The 23,262-nt window shown below is 38.1% G+C and overlaps 1 protein-coding gene across 1 annotated transcript in view; it reads right to left on the bottom strand.

Moving 5' to 3' along the window:
- The window catches only part of LOC106962823 (trichohyalin), a 59,096-nt gene extending 37,752 nt beyond the window's left edge, over nt 1-21,344 (bottom strand). Inside the window, exons 1-3 of the mRNA XM_015057459.1 lie at nt 20,827-21,344; nt 6,850-6,927; nt 5,098-5,261 (exon numbers count right to left, since the gene is read on the bottom strand). Coding sequence (XP_014912945.1) covers nt 5,098-5,261; nt 6,850-6,927; nt 20,827-21,344 — 760 coding nt within the window. The remainder of the gene's footprint in view (nt 1-5,097; nt 5,262-6,849; nt 6,928-20,826) is intronic.
- Between the last annotated feature and the right edge of the window lie 1,918 nt (nt 21,345-23,262).

Raw genomic sequence — 23,262 nt, 5'->3', positions numbered from 1 at the left:
TGTTGTGTGTGTGTGTGTGTGTGTGCGTGTGCGTGCGTGCGTGCGTGCGTGCGTGTGTGTGTGTAGTTTATCCAGACTATTAAGTGATGTGATGATGTATTTTATTTCTATGCACCAAGGTATGTAAAAAAAAGACATTTTGATCCACAGACTCCAGTTGGGAAGGTTACTATCTTGTGTGGTGGCTGGATTATATTCTAAAATGTTGTTTAAATGGCCGTCAGTGGGTAAAAAGTCAAACTTTCAAACTGTGAAGATGTTATCAGCAGTGAGGTGGCTGTTTTTAATCCAAACGCTAAATCTCAGAAAACCTTTTCCCATTAACACAAACATTGTGCAGATCAGCATCATCTGTGCTCTTTCAGAGATGTGACATGATACATGCTAAAGAATCCCAACATGTCAGCATGATTAAAAAGGGATGCACTTTCTTTTGTACCATGACTGTAGCTGCGTTTCTTTGCTTTAGCATAGCTGGACAAAATTCCTTATCGTGAACCTTAGAACAAGTTTCACAACCCATCCCAAAGAATAAACAAACTGCTGAAGCTTGTGAGGTGAAAGACCGCTTAACTGAATTTTTACCAACAGCTGTTGCATATTGGCTTGAAAAAATAAGCATCAACACACGTTTGATGGTCACTTTAGAAAATTATTGCTCCATTAATGGGATTAAATAACTTTGAAGGGCCTGTGAAAAGCTCTGATGTTGCCACTGAGTGACAGCCGTGACTGACAGTTTAATTGCTTGCTGTGCTCTGCAGCGTTTGAACTCGTGCTGCGTAAGGCTGTTGGAGCTTCAAACACATTTTCTCCAAACATGCAACTCTCGCCCTTTTTCAGTAAAAGAGGTGCAGCAAGCGGCTTTTACTGGATCCTGTCAAGTTAGCACTTGATACCAGTTGAGATGTCCCATTTCTTAGGCAAAATATATTGTCATCGTCCCCCAGGCCCACCCATTGTTCGCTTAAGGACCTATAATCCAGAGAAATAAAGAACATAAATTCACCACGAACCAGTCACAGCCAAACGTTCCTTGCAAGACTTCAGAATCAGCTTTAATGGCCAAGATTCTGTCCACAAACAAGGAATTTGACTTCAGTTAGGTACATAATCTTTAGAGGAAATAAAATGGAGGATAAAAGGAACGGTATGTACATCTATTTGCACCCAAAGTTTTTTTTCCGTCTGACAGACGAATCAAAGGAGTTGACGGACAGCCAAGGAGCATTCCAAGTAAGCTTCAGAAAGACAAGGAAATAGCAAGAACTGTCTTTTCCATGAAAATAATAAGCAATGCACTCAAATGCAATGGCTTCTATAAATCCTCGTGGAACAAGACTCCACTGCTGAAGGAAAAGCACGCTGAAGCTTGTTGAAAGTATGCTGGAGACGATGTAGACAAGCCAGAAAGATAAACTCTTAATTGCTTTCAGAGAAAGAAATTAAAACTGCTACAGTTCCCCGGTTATTTAGCTGAACTGAAGCCAATTAAAAATGAATGGAAGAAATGGAGATCAGAGAACATAAAAATGACTCCTAGAACCTACAATATTGTCAGACAGTCTGTGTGGGGAAAATGGTCAAAATCTAAAGGTTTTTTTTCTTTTTTAATTAACATAATTAAAATAACACAGACACACCGACCGTCTCCATAGGGTTTACACCACGTGACACAATGCAGAGCTATAAAGAGAGCTCACAGTAAGTAACAGTAATTTACATAGGAAGACGTGCTGACAGCAAGCAGCTACCTTTACAGACACCCATAAACACAAGCACACATACACACAGTTGCACCCAGGAATTTTTATGAGGGACTACATTACTATAATATCATATTCTCGGGTTTGTAGGTATTACTGGCCTTTTCTGGGTGTCTGCCTAGTTTATTATGTGTAATAAAAGTACACCAGCTCCCGAGCCACAGCGGTTTGTGGAAATATGTCAAATAATTGAACCACGGTAGAATCCTGACTCCTGGAGCGTAACTGTCTCAGCATAAAGAGTGCATTTGCTTAACTAGCCTTACCCTGGAGCTATAATGTTTATATTACGCATATAAAACTCAACTATGCCTTTGTCAAATTTAGACTCTGACATCTTCTATATATGGCCGAAGCAATTGGAAGAATCGCAATGCAGTGAGGTGATGCAATGAGAAACGTCTCACTCAGCCACACTCTGACTGTGAGGATATATGTGACATTTTTATACAGCTGCCATAAACTTACACATGCACAAGACCGGCTTCCAAGGAAATGGATACCTTATACAGTAGTCTTTGGATGGCCCTGTGTGTTGGCAGATGGCTCCGGTTCATGGATCAGTCAAACACACTTAAATGCAAGCGCGCGCACACACACAAACACACACGCGCACGCAAACATGCAAACGCAGACAGACAGAATCCTACACACCCTTAATTCAGCTTTGGAACTGTATTTGCTTTAACCTTTCCCCCATTTTGCAAAAAAAAAACAAAACAAAAAAAAAAAAAACTCCCACACTGTCAAATCTCTTTGAAAGCCACTTCTACGCCAAGCTGCACAACTTGTTTGCTGACAACTGCACAGAATAAACTCAGATTGTGTCTTCATTTTGCTGTCATCTCATTGGCTGCCTTTGTCTCGTTCAGTGTAAAATTCCACAGCCCTCAAGGTTGATCTGTCATCTCCTCCCTGTTCTTCTCCGTCTAATCATAAACCACATTCATCCGTGCGTATTAGCCAGCCTCTTTATGCTCCTCACAGACTATTTTTCATTCCCTAGTCCCTCTAACTGTTGCTTGAGTATCACAGTGGGACTCTGCCAGACAGCACTGTTTAGCAACAAACCAAGTCTCGTCTCAGTTTTGCAAGCACATTTTTTGCGGCTATGTTTTTTAATTAACAACAGGGATTTACTTTTACAATGCTGGAACAATGGAACAAAGCATGGGCAGAAATAAATATGAATATTTCATTGCTTGGTCATTCTGAGCCAAAATTTCAAACTCTGCATTATTGGCTTTTTCTGCTTTGTTTTATTGTAAAGATTCACAAAGTTCCTCTGAACTGAAGAGGAAAACTTTATGTGAATGAATCATAGACGTTCTTCTACCTGTTACTTTAATTAACTTCTTTATTTCTTTCTACTGAGCCTGATCTAATCATAACTAGGCATGGAAAAGAGAAATAAAATAAAAGTCTAATTGATTTCAGTTTGAATGACTCTACAATAGGGATTCCAGCTACTGTTTGAACTCACTGCCAAATCTGTGAAAGTATTTATAAATGTTGCATGTATGTACAAAAAAAAATAGTGATGCAGTTAATATTTGTGTGTTCAGATGTGAAATAAAATATTGTCTCATCCTGAGAACCAATACTAAGAACCTCATGAAGATGCCAACTGATGTAAGAGTTAATATTCTCAGAGAAACAAGTCATATATTGGGAAAGGCCACTCAAAGAAAAATGAAACTGTTTGGCCATAATAACCATTGCTAAATTTGGAAGAAAAAGAGGGAAGCATACAAACCTGAAGACACCGTCCCAACTGTGAAGCATCCAGGAGGCAGCGTCATGTTTTAGGGAAACTTTGCTGCAGGAGAAACTGCTGCTCTCCTCAAAATAGATGGCATCATTATGAAAGAGCAATACGTTGAAATATTTAAGCAACATTTCAATGCGTCAGCCAAGAATTTTAAAATCTGGCACAACTGGGTTGTGCAAATGTACAAGTGCCCCAGTCATATTGCCAAATTAGTGACAAAATGGCTTAAGAATAACCAAGTCTACATTTTGTGGTGGCCATCACAAAGATCTTCTCTAGCACATACAAATATAATGTATCTAAACTTCTGAATTTGAAAATTTTATTTACAATTCTCTTATTATTCTGTCATTTAGAGTGAAAATATTCTAGTAAGCTTGAACAAAAACAGTTAAAGTTTAGTTTGATTTAAGCGAGAAAAAAAGGGTTCTGCGGTAGTATTTGTAAATATTCTGTTATCAATTTTTTCAAAGCCCAGAATATTGTGTTAAATGCAACAGATTTTGTCAGGACTCATAATTGTGATAAATACTACAGATATTGTAACAAAATTTCAGTGCTTCTCCAGTCCTTCTACTTAATACCAAAAACAGTTAAAATACCTTCAAAGGGCAAATAGTACTGCTTTTAAAGACCATTTTTAGAAGCTACAAAATGCCTGAATATCAAAGAGTAAACAAAATAAGATCTTTTTAAAATCTTTGCCTTACAATGTTTTTGGATACTTTTCTCCCCCTTTAAACTTATGAATTAACAGGTCTCTAAACAACGTTCACATAAAGCTGAGTTGAACGTCCATCTTGACAGAAAAAATGGGTTTCTTTCCACTGCGTGTTTAAACGGCTGTGTGTGCTCAACTCTCTGTGTGTAGTTTATTGTATCTGTTGGTATGTGCAGCAGCTGCTCTCATGATCATGTATCAGAACAAACACATACTCACATGGCATCAATACAAACAGAGGACTACTCCACTGTTGGATTACTTTATGTTCTTCCTCTTTCAAGCCATATTTCTGTTTTTCTCTTGCGTGTGTGTGTGTGTGTGTGTGTGTGTGCACCTATACAAACACAAGCACACACTTGGCAGCCGTTTAGAGCATGCAACAGAGAGAAAAAGACCCACCCATGAGGTGAGCCGGAGGTTAGCGGTCCTTGAGGCATTTACTGTCAGCATTAAACACACACACACACACACACACACACACACACACTGCAGTCACACTCATTTAACTAGAATCCCTAATTAATTTCCTTCTTTACAGTTATTACACAAATGTACCCATGAAAACATACGCCATCTTGCCAAATAGGAGTTTGTTTATTAAGTTTAAACCCGCAGAGACACACCATTAATCCCCAACAGTCTGTGTAACAGTTAAACTAATATTCAGTCCTGCTGAAAGATTATTTGTTCAATTCTTTTTTCCTCCATTTCACTTCCCACTCAGCTGAAACTTTGCACTAACGTACACTCGCTATATTGCCTTTCAAAATAGACTCATAGCTTCAGATTGCTTCTTAATGCGTGTGTGTGTGAGTGTGTTGATGAGTGGGATTTACCTGACAAGCCCTGTTTGCAGTGCTGCAAAATCTGAGAACTGAAAGTCTGCCAATCCCCAGTCAGCCGATGGACGAAACCCTGTAAGTCTGTGAAGCCGCTGCCACAGAAGCGGAGAACGATCAGAGTTTTTCGGAGGATCTGCTGCAGCCGCGCACGCGCACCTCTAAAGCAAAATGACACACAGAGTTGAACATTGATGGATACCAAGAGAAACGATAATTTACAAAAGAGTATCCGGTTTGATATACACTTATTAGCCACTTTATTAAGTATTAATAGAAACTGCCAATCAATCATATGGTAGAAAGTCAGTATTTAGGCTTCTAGAAATGGCACTTTAGATAATGGCGAGGTGGTGCTGACTTAATCATAGCTTTGAATGCCAACACAGGCATGTCTGAAAGTTAAAAGAATTTGTGAAAACTTGTGGAAAAAATTTATTGTTTTTTTTATTTTCCCCAAAAAGTTTATTAATTTTTAAGCTACTCGTACATGCAGGTCAAATTAAAAGGTGCAATAAGTTCAGAAATGATTTATCTTGGTCACAAAAACATAACATTTTATATTCAGTGTATTACAGGGTATAATTTTACAATCACAAATTGATAAATGACGTGATATAGAAAATTTATGAAACATATTTTACCATTGACATTAACAGTCACTTGTATCATAAAAAAAAATCTAAATCTGATTAAAAAGTCAAGTTAAAATAAAGATAAAGTAACAATGATAGCACTAAAAGAAGGCACACTTTTTATAACACTTTTACATTTATTCACACAATCACCAGGATGCCTGTCATCAAGCCACAAACTAATGCAAAGCTTGTAAAACTAAAATGTTTGAAAAGAACATTTTGTTACTCCAAAAATGCTCTCTAGGGGAACACGTGGGTGAGAACATGTTGAACTCTTTATCTAAAAAATGGTTTTCCTTTATAAATACTGTGATTGTGACACAAAGAGATGCGTGGTTGTTATTTTTCTAACTTAGGGTTTGAAACTCAAAGCGATCCATTGAAGTTTGTACAGAAGACGGGGTGATAAGCCAGCCTCTGAGCTGGTCTCTGGGGCTTTGTGCACTTGTGCGTGCAGAGTGGACGAGGAGCATGGGCACTGGTTGACACGAGAGTCAGTTTTATAATGTCAAATGACATGAATCATAAGGCTGACAGCCCCAAATGGAGGAACAGATATGAGCCAGATATGTCATCTGAGATAAGGTTAAAAGTAAAAAGCAGAGACACAGACAGACTGCATGCATTTGACCCCTGATTTTTTTTTACTCATGTAGAATTTTTCAATGTCAGCAGGGTGATTAAAACGCACTATTTCCTTGACATCCCATCTCTTCTCTCCCCCTCGTGTCACCTCTCCCGTCATCCTGTCATCCACTCCTGTCTTTTTCAGTCTCTCTCTCTCTCCATTTACAGGAATTAACCCATGGGTCAGATGAATTAACGTTCCCGTCTTTTTTTTTTTTTTTTTTCACTTTTACTGCATCGTTTTGTCATTTCTCTCAGTTTGCTGGTATCAGACATCATCTCCCTGCCATGTACAGTATCCGTCCAATATGCACATAGCCAAGTGGAGTTTTCTTCTTCTTTGTGTGTCGGTTTTAAAAAGTGATGAACATTTCCAGTTGTTTTTACTCTGTTCACGCAATCTTTTTATCAAACACTACTCTCTCAACCTCGTGTCATTAAATTGCATTTCTATTCTTGCACTGTTTTTATGTACCATCCTTACCTGAGTGTTTCAACATTCTGCTTCTCTTTTCTAAGTTTCTCTTGTGCCTCATCCTTCATGTCGTCTGCCGTCCCCAGCCTGTCAAGGAGCAAAACAAGAGAAAAGCGAGGAAGTGAACATGAAGTGTCAGCAGCAATGTATTCTCATTAGAGATGCTCAGCTGAACTTAACATCACTTAACTCTCACAAGGGGGAAATTGGCTTATATGCAATTTATCTTAATGATCCACATGGAAGGATGGTGTTGTTAAAATGGAGAGGTTAAAAATTTAAATGTTCCTCATAAGTGACTGATATGAAGAGATGGGCATTCCTCCCAAGCTTTAATTGTGTCTTGGACACAATAAACAGAAATTGATCGGGGTTTGCTTCTAATCTCACTCTTGCAGAATTGGAAATCTATCATATTTACACGTTAGCAAAGTAAGCAGTGTGCAAAAGTCTACAGAACCACGCCAATGCAGCTGTCAGTGGTAATCCATCCTATTAACTGGTTTCATGGTCACCAATAATTCAGACATTAATGAGTAACAGGTTATGGCCCAGGCAACTTAAAAGTTCCTCTAGACTGAAAACAAATCTTCTTTAAAGGTGGGACATTTACCAAAGAGCACCAGTGTTGCACCAATCATCGCTCAACACAAAAGCCACCCAAGACCAAAGTAGTGATAGCAAAGTCTCCAGAAGGAGTTTGAAATCATAAATTAAATATTTATTCTGTGGTTTTATAGTAAAGAGGAGGAAGTAGAACAGTTGTTCTCTGACGACAACAGCTTAAAAACCTCAGAGGCTGGTACCCTAGCCAGGGGTTTAAACGGTCTCTGCGGCAAGCTTACACTGCCTGTAACTCACCACAGCCAGGGATGACTAACTGAGACTCAGATTCTGGCAACATTTGGGCAAAAACATTAAGGTTTTTCTTCTTTTCTGAACCTTGCCAACAAACAGTTTTGTCACCAAAGAAATTACAGTCAAAATATTCCCACGACTGTGTGTAAGTATATCTACAGATAGTTTATTTCCAAATATACATTTGGCATTAAGAGGTCACTTCAAACTAATGTTTCACATTTGTGGTTGAAAGGTAAGAGCTAACAGACTAGCGTAGCTACTTTTGATAGGTGAGGACAAGTTGATCTTCGCTACCTGTCCTTATTTCCAAGGTTCCTGCACAAATTATCTTTGCAGTAAAAGTACCTACATCCATTTTCTGTTGTCAATAAGGATTCATACATGCACCAGAAATATTTTTTATAAAACGTGTTTTCTTTTTTTTTTTTTTTGTCAAAATTACAATTCAGTCTGTAATTACAGAGGAAATATCGACTAGGGTTATGACTCAGAAGGCTCTTTTTGTTAAAAAAGAAAAGGGCATTCATCACATGAAAATATATTTAATCCAATTTGAAAAACCAAAAGAAAGAGCAATCATAATTTCCTTATAATTCATGCTTTCACATTTTTCTGGTAGCTGTATAATACGGTGATCCATCAGCTTTAATGTCCTTTTTTAGAGATGGGACCAATCAAAGCTTATGTATTTTTGCAAAGCAGTTTCACATGGCAAAGTGAGACTGTGTGACCTGGACCTGCAAAAGCACATTCTGTTCCTTCATATGACGCCACAAAATAAGTGCTGACAGCAAGATGGAGAAAAGAGTAAACACAATAAGCGCCACTGCTTTCGTAAAGCAGACTAGACAAATAGAGGCTAACAGCAGATAGGTGATAACCATGAAGTTCACATGGGAAGTGCAATTGGAATGACATATCAATCTTGGCAGGGGAATTTCTGCTTCTTTCAAACATCATTCTCAACATCGAACGCAGTCTCATCAAAAAGTATCCAACATAAAGTTACTGGTAAGCCACACAGGAAAACTTATTTGACTTATCACAATGATAAGAAGTGTAGATACAGATGGGTGTCTGAGATTATTTCTTACAAAAGTATCAGTGCTCACTCAGGCTTTAATTGGACCTAAAAAAGAAAAAAAATCGAACTAAAACATTATTTCCATTCCACTGGTACATTTAGAAATTATTTTCAGTTTATTTCTTATAGGAAATGGGCCTTTCACAAAAGATAATAAATAAATCTTAAGTAGCATACGATAAAATGTCAACGCTTATGTAAACATTTGATTTAGATAGAGAATATCTGTTTGAAAAATACTGGCGCTTGGGATGTCCATGTAACATAATTTTGATTGTATTGTCTAAAATTAATAAACACCCTAATGATATGAAGCGTACCTATATAAATGTTACCACAACAAAGTGAACCACGTCAGGAAATTTGCAGTATGACCTGTGCACAGGTTCGGAGCTGCCAGGTAATGTTCAGCGATAGGTTATATTTAACCCATCGATGCAAACTGCCAGATACATGGCGGGCAATCTATATAGCAAAGCAGATGGTCTTGTCTTGCGCACCAGGCTGAAATAACAACATCAGTTCCACTGCCTGTACCGTCAAGGACATGCAGAAAGTTAACACAGACAGGCGTGCACACGGTAGCAGGGAGCTACCTGGGTTAGGACTTTCTAATCGGCACACTCCGGCTGGAGAGAGAACGAAAAGCACGAACAGAGAGAATTATAGCTTAAAAGTCCATTTACTAATGAAGCAGTCACTTTCAGCTGCTATTTATGACCACACGAGAAGTCATGATATGACCTTATTGAAAGTTCATGTTCTGTAATAATAAACCAGCCCTTCTGACAGAACGAGGCTCGGGGATTTGGATCTATCTTGCATGTGTTGAAGTGCACTTATTATTCTTTTGGATGCGTGTGCTTGAAACAGCTAGGAAGGATATTTAAAGTGACAATCTGCTTCAATTAATAATGGATTATAGCTTCTGTGTGTGTGTGTATATTGATGAGAGTGATGTCCTTTGTGATTCTTATTTAGGGCTCAGTCTTTGACACTTTCTGGTTCTTTGCTTGCTAAAAGTGTGTCTATGGGAGGGCATGTCTTTGACTTTTCTAGTGACAGCAGACCAGACTCCCACTGTTCACCCTTCTGTACCAGCCGTGCTCAAAGCAAAATCTGAAAAAAAGAAAAAAAAAAAAACTGGCTCCAGAGGGGAACGCTCGCGTGAAAACACACACGTCCGCCTCGCATGTGCGCAGGCGCATTTTACGCGTCTGTGTATTTTACAGATGAATCTGCGTGTGCTTTGCGTGCATGAGCTCCAGCTCCTATTCCCCAGGCAGTGGCTGTCAGTGGAATAACTAGGTAGGGCATATCCAGTGAGTGCATGTCAGATTGGAGAACCCCCTACCAGAAGCCCAAGTCGACTGTCCCATCAGGACACATCATAAACACTCAGGCGCACACAAACAGACAGGAGCTCACGTCAACGATGCTAATCTCAGCCTCAGTGTTACCATGACCTACCAAGTCAAATATTTTTTGTTTTTTCAGGTGTGTGTGTCAGGACAGACTTAGTATTTTTTTCCACCTTCCACATATTCCAAAGGTTTGGGAGAAAGGTCAGCATCACAAAGTCAAACCTAACATCCTCCAGCAAGTTTATTTCCAGTGAGTGAGCACAAAATGTTCCATGTCATTATGTTCTTTTATATTAATCTCAATAAAGACCTCATGATGTGATAAATCTGTCTGCCTATGTTAGCCACTTTTTTTTCTGATGAGTTACTGTGTGCACCAAATCCTGTGTTTAGAATTTTCAGCTTTTATTTGATGTTTAATGTTTCAAGGAACATGTTTGTTGCTTTAGATTTATACTCCCTGATCAGGAAAGAGTGTTTTGCTTCAACTATTAAGAGATATTTGCAAGTCTTTATTTTCAGTGTTCTCTAAATCTCAATTCAACTTTCAAATAAAACAAATACTATCTAATCAGAAATGTTCTATTTCATCTTGGCTGATTCAAGTGTGAAGTCTTTAAAATGCAAGTCCAAGTTATCAGAGCACAAATCCAAGTCAAGACTAACGTCTTTAAAGGGCAAATCCAAGTAAAGGCTCAAAACTAGAGCAAGAGTTAAGTATCAAGTCCCACGTCTTTAGTTAAAATCTGAATCAAATCTCAAGTTTTTTCAGTATGACTTCACCATGTAGCTCAGTGGTAGAGCAGGTGCAGCTTTTACTGAAGCTATAGTCCTCAATCCAGTTGTCCCCGTTCAAAGGCATGTCTTCCCCTTCTCTCTCTACGCTTCCTCCTGTTCAGCTAGTTGAATAAAGGTCACTAGTGACATGGAAATCTTTCAAAAGATGTAAAAGTAACACTTCTGAAATGAAAATGTGTACACACAAGGTTTAAGGATGTTTTAGCTCAACAGCCTGGAAGGATGCTTCAGTTGGACAACAAGAAACAAAAAAATGCAATGCAAAGATACAGTGGTACATTTTGGTTTATATGTCCAGATGTGCACAAAACAAGTGTAAATTTAAACATATTTTAGGAGTTTCTAACATTATTGTACTTCTGTTAGCTCTTGTAATGCTTCAATGTGAATGTGTTTAGTGTGCGACGTTGTGCATAGTGACACCTGCTTGTGTATCTTTTGTTTTTTTTGGTTATCTAGTAACCATCCTAGTGATGCCATAACAACGATAATCAAAACAACAACGACACACACATGCGCAGAAGCGCAAAGTACGAGTAATATCATATAACAGCTAACCAAATTAGCCAAGGGGTCAGAGAATGCGTTTGTCTTCCAACTTGTCATTCTTGATTAACATTTCACTATCGCAACATGTTTGTTTGCGTTTCATTTGTATGTTTGGGTTGCTATGCTACTGTTTCATCAAATAATTGCTGATTACCAAATAAGATGGCTTACTGAGTGTGTGTGTGTGCGTGTGTGTGCGCTACTGTGTGTGAGACTGAGTTTAGGAGAGACTATTCTGTCACATACACACAGAAATCCGCAGATGCTCAAACACTGTTCCAGTTTATTGTGTTGTCATGAATCCCACTATAAACTGGAGCCAATAGGGCTGATCAGTGATCCTCCACCAAGGAGAGCTCTCTTTTCATGCAGTAATGTTTACTGCACACATACACACACGCACACAAGCAAGCACAAAACTCAGACTGCGTGTGTGTGAGACAGAGAGAGTGTCTATGTTTGTTCAGTGCAGTAACATGAACTTGAAGTTGGATTTCTGCTGATACCTCACAAGCAGGCTGTGACGGCTGCTCGACTCAGTTCCTCACAGACATGACATATTACCTAACACATACACAAACAGAGGGGAATTAACAGTGTAGTGACTGGATCATTGTTTGTTAGGTTGCTAGTGGAAACTGCAAATTGGAATAAAACCACAAGTAGCGCTTCCCTCAGAGTTCTTCCTTGTTACAAATAGATGCCTTTCTGTTTGCCATCCATCATTTCGCTTCTCCTCCACTCCTGCTCTTCCACCTGTGAGCCGTCTTATCAGCGTTGCAATCCAGAACCCAGGTGTGTGTGTGTGTGTGTGTGTGCGTGTTTCTCTTTGTGTGTTCTCTTGCACATTTTTATGACAGCTTCTTTAATACCTGCCAAGCCTGGTTTTGATTGATTCTGTGCACAGGGATAATTATGCTACCCACTGCAGGTGTATGTGGGTGTATGTAAGCATGCTCCCAAACACACAGAAATAGCCACAGAGTCAGATGAAGGCACATACAGACTCACACCAAGACATGATGCTGGATTCAAGCATGTGACCAGCTAGCCGGGGGGAAATAAGCGATGCGTGTCAAATTCCCAGACGCTTCTCTCAATGCCACAAGCATGCTCACAAGCTACGTGATATGTTTCAGCCTGTCATCAGTTAGAGAAGCTGTCTGCCCACATACTATCAGTTTTTATATATATATATTTTTTTTTTCATACCCCTTGATCTCTTTCCTTTAACCTCTATGCCTTTTTAAAAGGAAAGCCATTTTCCCACTACTCTCTCTTGTTCTTTGTCCCCTACTCACACAATAAAAGGACCAAGTGAATGTGATAAGCTGTACATTTCAGTCCCAGCTGAATAAAGCAGACAGGTGCTTGTTTTGGTGTAAAATAGAATATAACTTATCATTCTGTTGCACAAACATACAACATCAGTTTTGTTTTAAACCTTGGAAAAGCCTCATTTAATAACTAAGATCTACATTCTTAACACATTCAAACACATATTAAAAATGTTAGGCCTTTTATGCTACCTTCATTTAAAACTTGTATATGTTAATTTCTTGCAGGATGTGATCAAATCTAATCAATAATGGGCTTTGTAATCATTAAACAGAATAGAATAGAATAGAATAGAATAGAATAGAATAGAATAGAATAGAATAGAATAGAATAGAATAGAATATGCCTTTATTTGTCTTAAACAATGACGTCCGAAACAGACTGACTTGTTTTGTCTCTGCACCTTTACCAGGAACATTGTAGCTAACGTCAGTTCGGGTGTCCATGCTCACAGCAGCATGTTTTACACTGAGGCAGATTTTCTGTGATACTCTTTACTCCTTACATCTTCTTTGCACCTGACAAACTTTAGATTCGTTACCACCACTTGCTGAGCAGGAGTTTGTGCATCATTGCTATCAGTGAGCTAAAAATGAAGGAACTAAAAAGGGTGTGTTTAAATGAATCAGTTTTGAAACATGTATTTTTTTTTTGTCATTAATTTATTGAGATTACTGGTTAGATGTCCCAGCCCTGCGTTTTTGTGTCATTCTCATTCCACTCCTTCACCACTGTGACTCATGTGTTACCCAAGTTTTATTGGGTACAAAAAAGAGTTGTCTGCCATTGGCCATTTTGTGCTAATTATGTCTCAATTTGTCCTTCCTTTGGGGAGGTTTTGTACTGGGTTTCACAACTCATAATTTAAAGAAATGTTCTGTGATCTGCAACGGCCAATTGTAAAGTCATGCGAGTATAATATTGTTTATATTATGCTTATATTTCATGTTTCTGGAGTGGTCCAAATATGAATAAAAACCACAATCAATGAAGCTATGGTGTTCACAGGGATCAAATTGGAGGAACATAATGGGGAGGTCAATTTTTCCAAAGTTGTTGTTTTTCAATTTAATATCAAATGAATTTATTACTTATTTATTTGTGGCAGTCAGAATTACCTTTCTCTTCTTTAACGTCTAACAAATTGCTGCAGATTTCCTAAGGACTTGCAGCACAGACTGAAAGTGTGTGAAAAATGACTTTGCTGACCTACTTGCTCCAAACAGAACTGGGAACCAAAAGGCTAAACTAGTAAGTTAATAAGTTTTAAATATTGTTACGCAATGATCTTTCAACCTGCAGTAGGTAACTTTATCAAAGCCAAAACTAGACGCCTACTGGCACAATACACACACACACACACACACACACACACACACATGCAGAATGACAGGTGACGTTTTTATTGAGGTTTGGTTTATGAGGAGGGTGTGTTGTTATAGAGTTACCAGTCGGGTTCTTCAACATTACCCATTCATTTAAACCTGTCAGATTCCCTTTGACATGTCCCATGTTATTAATTTTGAATTGAATTACATGGGATCAAATTTGAAAATTACAGTAAATATGAGCAAACATGTTTGGGAAAACCACATAAGTCTGAAGTCGGTATGAAGATGTCTAACATCTGCCAATAAAACTGTTACAGAAAAATATCAGAAGGTTCAGAATGCTTACAAGCAATCATTCAACTAATCAAAACAAATGTGATTTAATTATATATGACATGATAGAAGAAAAAAAAGGACATACGGTTTACCATATAAAAAAAATTAAAACAAAGAACTGCCATATTCCTAAATAACCATTATGAACACAGAAAGAAAAAAAAGGGTATGACAGACAGTAAGCATCTTCTTTTGGGATTTTACATAGGCCTCTCATGCATCATTGTGTCATGCCACATAATCTTTCCCTGAACTTTGACCCCACTGACTCAAAGCAGGCCTTATGGGCCTGAGCACCACTGTTAGCACTGTGCTTGTTTTCCTGTTTGTTTTCATTAGACACAGAGGAGACGAGATTTCAGGGAGAGATAATCAGCTTACATTAGGTCAGAGTGAACTGGTTCACCAGTTTACTGTATACAGATGATTACATATGTCCAGCTGGGTGGAAGACACCAGCTGTGGCACCCGCTTACAGGAGCTCTATAAAAATGAGGACTGCATTAAAGGGCCAAACTATCCTAAATATATTCAGCTAAATGCAGACCGTTTCTGTGGTGCTTGGGGAGTAAGAAAGTAAAAATGGATTAAAAAATGAGTATTTAACAGGCCTAAATGTTGTTATTGCTAGTAAATTGTAATTTTGCAGTAATTTTGTTTTGCAGGTTTGAACAAGCAGTATATAAAAACTTTAAACCATCTGAAACATTCAGCTAATGGCTTACGTAACTTGTCTCCTAGAGATTAAATAGTTTCTCAAGAAGATTTTGTATCATTAATAACATTTCTCTACAGAAATCAGACAGGAAATGGTCAGAAAAGAAGGGGTCAAGATAAGAGTGCAAAAGAGTGCAAATATGAAATCTGTATACTATATTGCCCTTCAGTAATCACTAGATTTAAATAGAGAAGATGGGCACATCCGACTACCTAATGCAGTAGTTCATACTACACGAGTTTTTTTGCCCCTATTTTCCCCTTATGACAATCTTAGAATTTTGGTTGATCTAAGATTGTCGCTGGTGATTTCATAACCGATCATCCTGCAGTGTGTGGTGTGTTACGGAAGATTGTCGTGGCCGCTCCAATCTAAATCAGGGGTTTTCCCCGACTGGAAGAGTCAATGGAGCCCATTGAATGTGACAGGTAGCTAATCAGAAAGCGCGGAAATTACGGAGGGAAATCCCAAACAGCTGGCAATCCGAAGTCCAGCGGACATTGGAGATGATATGTGGAAACAACATTAATATTTATTTAACATTTCGAGCAAAGAATATAGAAAAAGAATAAAGTTTTCAGCTTTTCTTCGTTAACGTGACATAAATAGGTTATAATGATTTTCATTCAGTCTGGACTTTAAGCTGACTCTAGCCACATGCATCACAGGTAGGTTCTAGTAAAGCATTGATTAATGCCTGGTTTTAAATTTAGTTAACTGGACTTGTAGCCATTATTTTGTGCCCATGTGGCTGGACACCACACGGCACTACGAACCCGATCGAACCGTTATACCTAGGATTTCTGTCAGGTTTTGAAAATGAGCCGACAGTCCGCCAACAACTCGTGGAGTGTGCGCTGGACAATGCACTAAGGAAGAGCACCGGAGTTGAGCCTTTTTTCATTCAGTGACATCAACAGAAAGAAAAAAAGACAGGAAGAGATGATAAAGCCGATAATTAAAATGAGGTTGATGGGTTTCATTTATCGTGCGATTAATTGATTTATCGTTTATCGTGACAGGCCAAACTGTGCGCATTTCAGCTACCATTCCAAACGATGCTGTTTATGCAAAGTGTATTCACTGACTCAGTCTTGCTCCTCTTGTAGCAACTAGAAATAAATGTACTACTGTTTGCAAAACTATTCAAACTTGCTCTTTTGTGCAGCTTTAATTGACTGACGAGATATACAGAAGTGTGTGTCCCAGAAGTTAAAGTCTAAAACAGAAAAATCTGCATTTGGAAAACAGTTTCTGTAATGCTGTTTTTAATCACTTTGCCAACACAAATCAGCAATTGAAAACGATTTTCAATAAATCTTACAATGAATTCACTCCACAGCATAGGTTAAGTTACTCCAAAGTAAGGTGTCTTTATAAGGAATTTGTCATGAACTTCATAGTTAAAAAAAAAACAGTAGTTCTCGTTTTTAATATACAACTTGATGATTTTCAGTCTAAACTGCAGATTTGTTTTTTTTTTTTTAATTAATTCAAACTCTGGGGAAATGTTTAACATTCCTGTTTGGTAAATAAATAAATAAATAAATAAATAAATAAATAAATGAAGGTGGACATGTTCCAAAAGAGTGTTGTGCACAGAGAAACGCATCAGCAGCACCTGCCTTGTTTCTCTCATCTGTTAACGATCTAGGCTGAATCTTTTAATTCGTCCGTCAGAACATGTCCTCTTCATGTTCCTGTTTTTGTTCTCTTCAACCTTTATACTTCATCCGCTTCATGCCGTCAGCAAAGCAACAAAAGTGTTGATTAGAGCAGCATGTTTCGCTTTGAAAGCACTTTTATTGTTGTACGGGCAATAGTTGATGCTGTGAATATCACTGGTGCGAAGTCAGAGCCAACCCCTTAAGTTCAAGTCCCGCCTCTGGTCTGAGTCTACCTGCTTGCTGCAGAAAGTTTAATACAATTGCATGTGTCTCTGTTTCTGCGTCTCTCGTGGTGTGCGTTTGTTGCTCAACTGTTGGTGGCACGTGTCTGAAAATGGATTCGTGCCAAGCAGCTCTAATGGCTGATAAAACTCCCACGTAATTTTCTGACGGGAAATTTCAGATTTAAACAAATTACTCATCATTTTTAGTTATAGTTTTTAATCTTATCATCATCCCATGAAAATGATTATTTCAGAATTCACAATGCTGATTTGTGTGCAGGAATTACTGCATTAATTTGTGTGATGAGGCCTTCAGAAGCGAGGCCCAGTTTGACACACAGAGTGCAAACATTTCCTGCATTTTTCTCTGTAACTAAACTCCCTTTGGCTGTTTGTCCACAGACATCTGCTATTTGATTTGAAAATTGCTGAAGAGACATTAAAGAAATATTCAAAACTTGTCAGTGAGTGCGTGTTCGCGTGTGTGTGCGCATGGGTGCGTGTGTGTGCAGATGACATATGACCTAATCTGGGACATGCAAACATGCACAAATAGTTATTCTATTTATTAGATGTGAAGTTTCAGGTGAAAATCTGTGAAAACCTTTTGCAAAAAATGAAGTTGTGAATAAATGACCTTCATACACACAAACATAAACAGATGCACTTATCAGCTATTGTGATCTGTTTAGAAATTATGACTGTCAGCATTTAATCACATCACTTAACCCAAAATACATGATGGTCTAATTAATATTAGTCAGGAATTTTCTGCTTTGGTTGTACACATGAAGCACCAATCACGAGTCTAGCCACGCCTTTCCATGCATCTTTAGAAATAAGGTGAGTCCAGATCTTGGTCTTGTGCTGACACCACCAGGAACAGAAAGCAAAAGGACTGAGGCTGTTGTGCTTCCTGTATGCATTACTTTAGTAGGTGAGGAATTAAAACAATCAAAGAACAGATTAGCCTGATTTGAACTAATGATCTAGTAGTTTGAGACAATCTTGCATTGATGGATTCACTTCAAAATAAATACTACAATTGTAAAGCAAGCATAGTAACAACATTTTAATTAAATCTGTCAAAAAATAATTAATTAAAAGTGCTTAAAACTTTCAAGTCGATCAAACGTAATCACCGGACGTTCGGCGGACATTCAAGACAACGTTTAGCGGACGTGCTCCAAACATTCAATGCTAGCTGGGACAGAATCATACATCAAAGTATCTAAATTCGTAGCTTTAAAATTTTGTAAGAGTTAAAAAAACAGCATCACATTTATTCATTTTCTACATGTAGAAACAATGCTATGATTTGTTAAGTGAAATTTCAATTCATATGGATGAGCTTGCCAAACTAGGCCATACTAAAATTATGATTCCTCTAGAAACTGTACAGTGTGATTTAAATTAAATGATTTATATTATCTAAAAATCTGTTTTAGCTCATTTTAAACATGATTAGAAGCTGCATGCCGTGCCTATAAAAACAAAAAAAAAACATGACCAAAAACATAGCTGCTGCTGTAAATGCGATATTCAGATTTCACAACTAACTGAGATATTGGCGCACACAAGGTTTAGAGCCGGTTCTGCAAACCCCTAATTATACAAAACAAAAAAATGTGTCACCTGCAAACACAGCATGCCAAAATCTATTTAGAGCACTCCTAACAGTAAAGACTAGAAAATCCAGTGGATTAATTTTAGTTTTCATAGCAATGTCACACAACAATAGGAAAATCCCTGTAGGCCTGCTGTTCGCATGGTTACAGCTGATGTGACTTGCATTAAAATCTCACCCACTCCCACTCTATTTCCAGACACAGTAGGTTTTAACTTTGAGAAAAGAAAATATCTTTTGAAGAAAACAAGTTAACCAAGGAAGACTTGAGCACATTTTTCCATTTACTGCTTTATAGTAATATAAAATCCAAAGTAGAAAAGTAGAGTTAATGATAGTTGTAAAAAAAAAAAGTAAACAAAAAAGAAATGTTATGAAACAAATGATTTTTTTAAACTCTAGACCTTGCCACACATACTGAAGTCTGACACTGAATAGAGCGCATAGAGAAAGTGTACCTGCTAAAATGGGTGTGGGCAGGAGAATCTAGAGAAATCTAAAGGTCATGGTACAAGTAATCATCTGTGGTATTTCAGGTCACACTTGAAGAATGTCTTCTTGGAACCTATCAGAAGCTGTATATGACTGCAAATATGACAACATTTCTGTTTGTAACTAGAGCATTTAATTAAAAAAAATATTTGAAATGTACGTCTGGCTCTTCTTTAGGTACATGATAAGTCTACTAAGCACCTCCACAGATCTTTAAAAATATGCCTCTTTTTCACTTACACACATTCTGGGTTTATTGAGAAATGTGCCAACAAAGGCAAGCCTCTCCAGCTCTTAACAATGGGTCAATCAATTAATGGGAGGTCCCAGGTTAAAATCACTACTGACCAAAAACAATATTTCCCAAACAAAATCACAATAATTTTTATTGGAGAAATATTGATTGACAATGATTGGGGAAATATTTTTAACAAAACAAAAGTGGAACCTTTTGGAAGGTGTACATTTTGCATAAGTCTGACACAGCATTTCAGAAAAACTACATAAAACTCATCAGACATCTCTTGGATAAAACTGTTTCCAAAGCAACCAGAGGATGAATGCCGAGTTGCAGCCTACTTGCTGTTTTGGCTAAACCATCTGTCCACCCATTGTCTTACATCCTTCAAAGTTCATGGGGGGTCTGGTGTTTATCTCCAGAGGTCATTAAGGCGGGAGGTGGGGCACGCACAGGTCACCAGACCATCCCAGACCAACACAGAGACGAAGAGGACAAACAACTGAGCATTCACAAACTCAAAGCTGAGAGCAAATTGAGAAAGACCAATTAATGTCACGTTCAAGTATTTGGAGTGTAGGAGGAAGGTGGAGTATCCAAAGCAAACCCACACATGACTGGGGAGAGAACATGCAAACCACATGCAGGAAAGGCTGGGTTTCCAAAGCAGGACCTTCCTGCTGGACTTCAACAGTGACTGTGATGCATAAGAATCAAGATTTTCTACAAGAGAAACAGCTTTGCAGAGAAATGTAGAAATTAACATGAAAATCCTAAACTCAGTTTGCTTACAATGATCTAATCAGTAAACTTATTTTCTACATTGTTTCCTACAAATATTGATAAATGAATGAAAACTAGTTCATATTAGGACCGTGAACCCATATCACAATGCTTAACAGCCAAGCAATGAACCCAAATTAATTTAGTTTTAACAATGGGAACTGAACTTACATCTGGTTCTTGATAAAAGTAAACTGACATAACACTGATTGTTTAAAATTTGTAGTTCAACAACTGACTGGTTGCCATTACTATATGTGAAGCTGTAATACCGATAAACACTGAAGACATCTCATGAATGGCTTAATGTTTTGTGAAAGCGGCCAACTGATTCATAGAGCAAGAAGCACCAATGGTACATATTTTCCTTACCTTTAAACTAAATCAAGGAAAAAAAAACATCCATGGATAAAATGAAACCAGGTGTTTTTAGAATCTTTTTCATATACTAAGTTAGACATTACCAATTTCTTTGTCTATGTGTTTTATCATCAAAATATGGTGACTGTCCTTTTGAAGTTGGGCATAGGTTAACATAAAACATAGTATAAGTAAGGAAATGTTAACAAAACTCACCTCTGTCTGAGCTCATGAAGGTTTTTCTTCAGGTTCTTTGAAATTTCTTTGGCCTTCTGAAGGTCAGTCCTCAGAACAGTTTCTCTCTCCTCAGCACTCTTCTTCAGTTCTTCCCTCTGCTTTCTTAGTTTCTCCACCATCAAGTCTCCAAGCTCCCTTCTCAGCTGTCTTTCTTTCTCTTCAATGATTTTTTGATGGTCCGCTTTCATCTTATTCCTCGTTCTATCAGATTTTGCTTCAAACTCATCTTTTAGCGTTTTCGTCATGTCCCTGTACCTTTTCTCCAGCTCGTCTCTGGTGGTTTTCTCCCTGACATCAACTTGTGCCTGAAGCTCCCTCTCCTGCTCCAGCCTGTTCAGCTCCCAAGCCTCCAGTTGGGCCTTTTCCCTCTGGGCAGTCTCCTTCCATTCCTGGAGCTCAGCCTCTAACTGAGCCAACCGACTCTGGAGCTGACGATTCTCATATAAAGTCAGGTAGCTTACACCACAGTAATCGCACTTGGTCTCGTTGCGCTCCATCTGAGGAAAAAAAATGCAACTTGTTGGATAACGACTTTAAGTTCCCATTTTCTACAGTAATACACATAGCTTATATCTGGTGTGACTGAAAGACAGCTAACTTACTAAGGCCACACATATGCCTCTGAGCAATTAGTTTTGAACCGACATCGAAAACACACTGAGGTCCAAACAAATTGTGATGGAGAATTGAAAGCTGAAAAGATGTCTATTTTGGGATACCAACTGGTGCAGAAATGCCTTTGAAAGATGGTTGTAGTTGATAAAACATCTTTGTTCAGGGTACATATGGACAGGAATAGTTTGTGGTCCTTATTGAGGCTTCCATCTGCACTAGCTCATCAAAATTGGACAGATTTCCAATGACAGATTGGAAAAACATTGCCTGGTCTAAAGAGTCTCAATTTCAACACCAACACTTTGGTAAGTAGGGTCAGCATTTGGCAGGAGCAACATGAAACCATTGATGCATGCTGGTTTGAATCAACAGTTCAAGCTAGTGGCGACGGCATAATGGTGTGGGGGCATAATACATCTATTGCTGCTGCCTTGTTCACTCTTTTACAACCACAGTTTACTCATCTTCTGATAGTGTCTTGCAGTAGGATAATGCACCGTGTCATAAAGCTCATTTCGTCTGTTTTCACATGGCATGAAGGCGAGTTCACTGTGCTCCTACAGTCACCAGATCTCAATCCAATAGAGCACGTTTTGGATGTTGGATTCGTTTCATGAAAAAAGCAGCCGACAAATCTATAATAACTGCGGAATGCTATAATGTCATTGTAGGACAAAATCTCAGAAGAATATTTCTGGAAGATTGTGGAGTATACGTCAAGTAGAATTGAGACAGTTCTGAAAATAAACAGGCTCCAACCTGCTACTGTGATGTAACTACTTAAATGGCCAGAGAGTGCATGATATTTGATATGTTTCATAAGAGTTGTGCTATTTTAGCTGTCCTGCCCTGAACATATCATTGTCAGTCAAGCTCACCCACATTGTTAAATATCTTTTTTAAAACCCCTGAGTTAGAGAACCCCATGCCTCTCACCTCCCTCCCTCGCATGTCTCATAAACATCCAGCAGCTGCATAATTACATGTTGTTGTTTTTTTAAATCATAAGAAAGTTTTCTAGCAATCTTCTCTCTGTGTTTATTTGCATACAGCACACTTAATGAGCTCTGGATCCATGTGTCCACTTAAGATGTATTTAAATAGAAGGTTCAGAGCAAGACCCTTGAAATCCGATCACTCAACATCGATACTGATACTGAACAGAACCTCTATAGTACCATTGTGCCTTTTTGTAAAGTATTACTAAACACACTCATTACTCAGACTCATTAACCAAGATGCACAGAGCCCATCACGTGATATGTGTGTGTGTGTATATATATATATATATATATATATATATATATATATATATATATATATATATAAAATGTTGTCAAAAACAACATTTTCCTGTCAGCAGTTCAAAACAGAGGAAAGTAAATCCTCTAATCCCCACATCACATATTGTTGTCGCTCCTTCTGTTGTCTCCCAAGTAATTTATCATTCTCTGTGTGTGTTAATGTACTCCCTCCAAGGACCTGTCACTTCTTTCTGGATTTCAAGGAACAAATCCTTTCCTTCAAGCTTTCATCTTCAGGTTGATACAGTATGTGGCACATACGCAGCTGATGTGTGGTTGACGCACCGACAGCTTCTATGTCGGGACGTTCCAAGTCAACTGCTACATGATGTAAACACAGTGAAATAAACGTACAAACAAAGCAGGAATGCTTCTGAAAAAAAAAATCTGATAATTTATATTTAAAAGTGCAGAGTTGTTGCTCTGAACATTTTGTCAGGAACTTTGTATCAATGAGAAATAAAAGCCATTAAATCTTGTGTCCACACTATTCTTA

The sequence above is a fragment of the Poecilia latipinna genome, unplaced genomic scaffold (assembly GCF_001443285.1).
Source record: "Poecilia latipinna isolate Pla-1442-1.1 unplaced genomic scaffold, P_latipinna-1.0 Scaffold1465, whole genome shotgun sequence".
NCBI classification, from domain to species: domain Eukaryota; kingdom Metazoa; phylum Chordata; class Actinopteri; order Cyprinodontiformes; family Poeciliidae; genus Poecilia; species Poecilia latipinna.
Note: the sequence above shows the minus strand (reverse complement) of the source record. Positions and strands in the feature narration are given on the sequence as shown.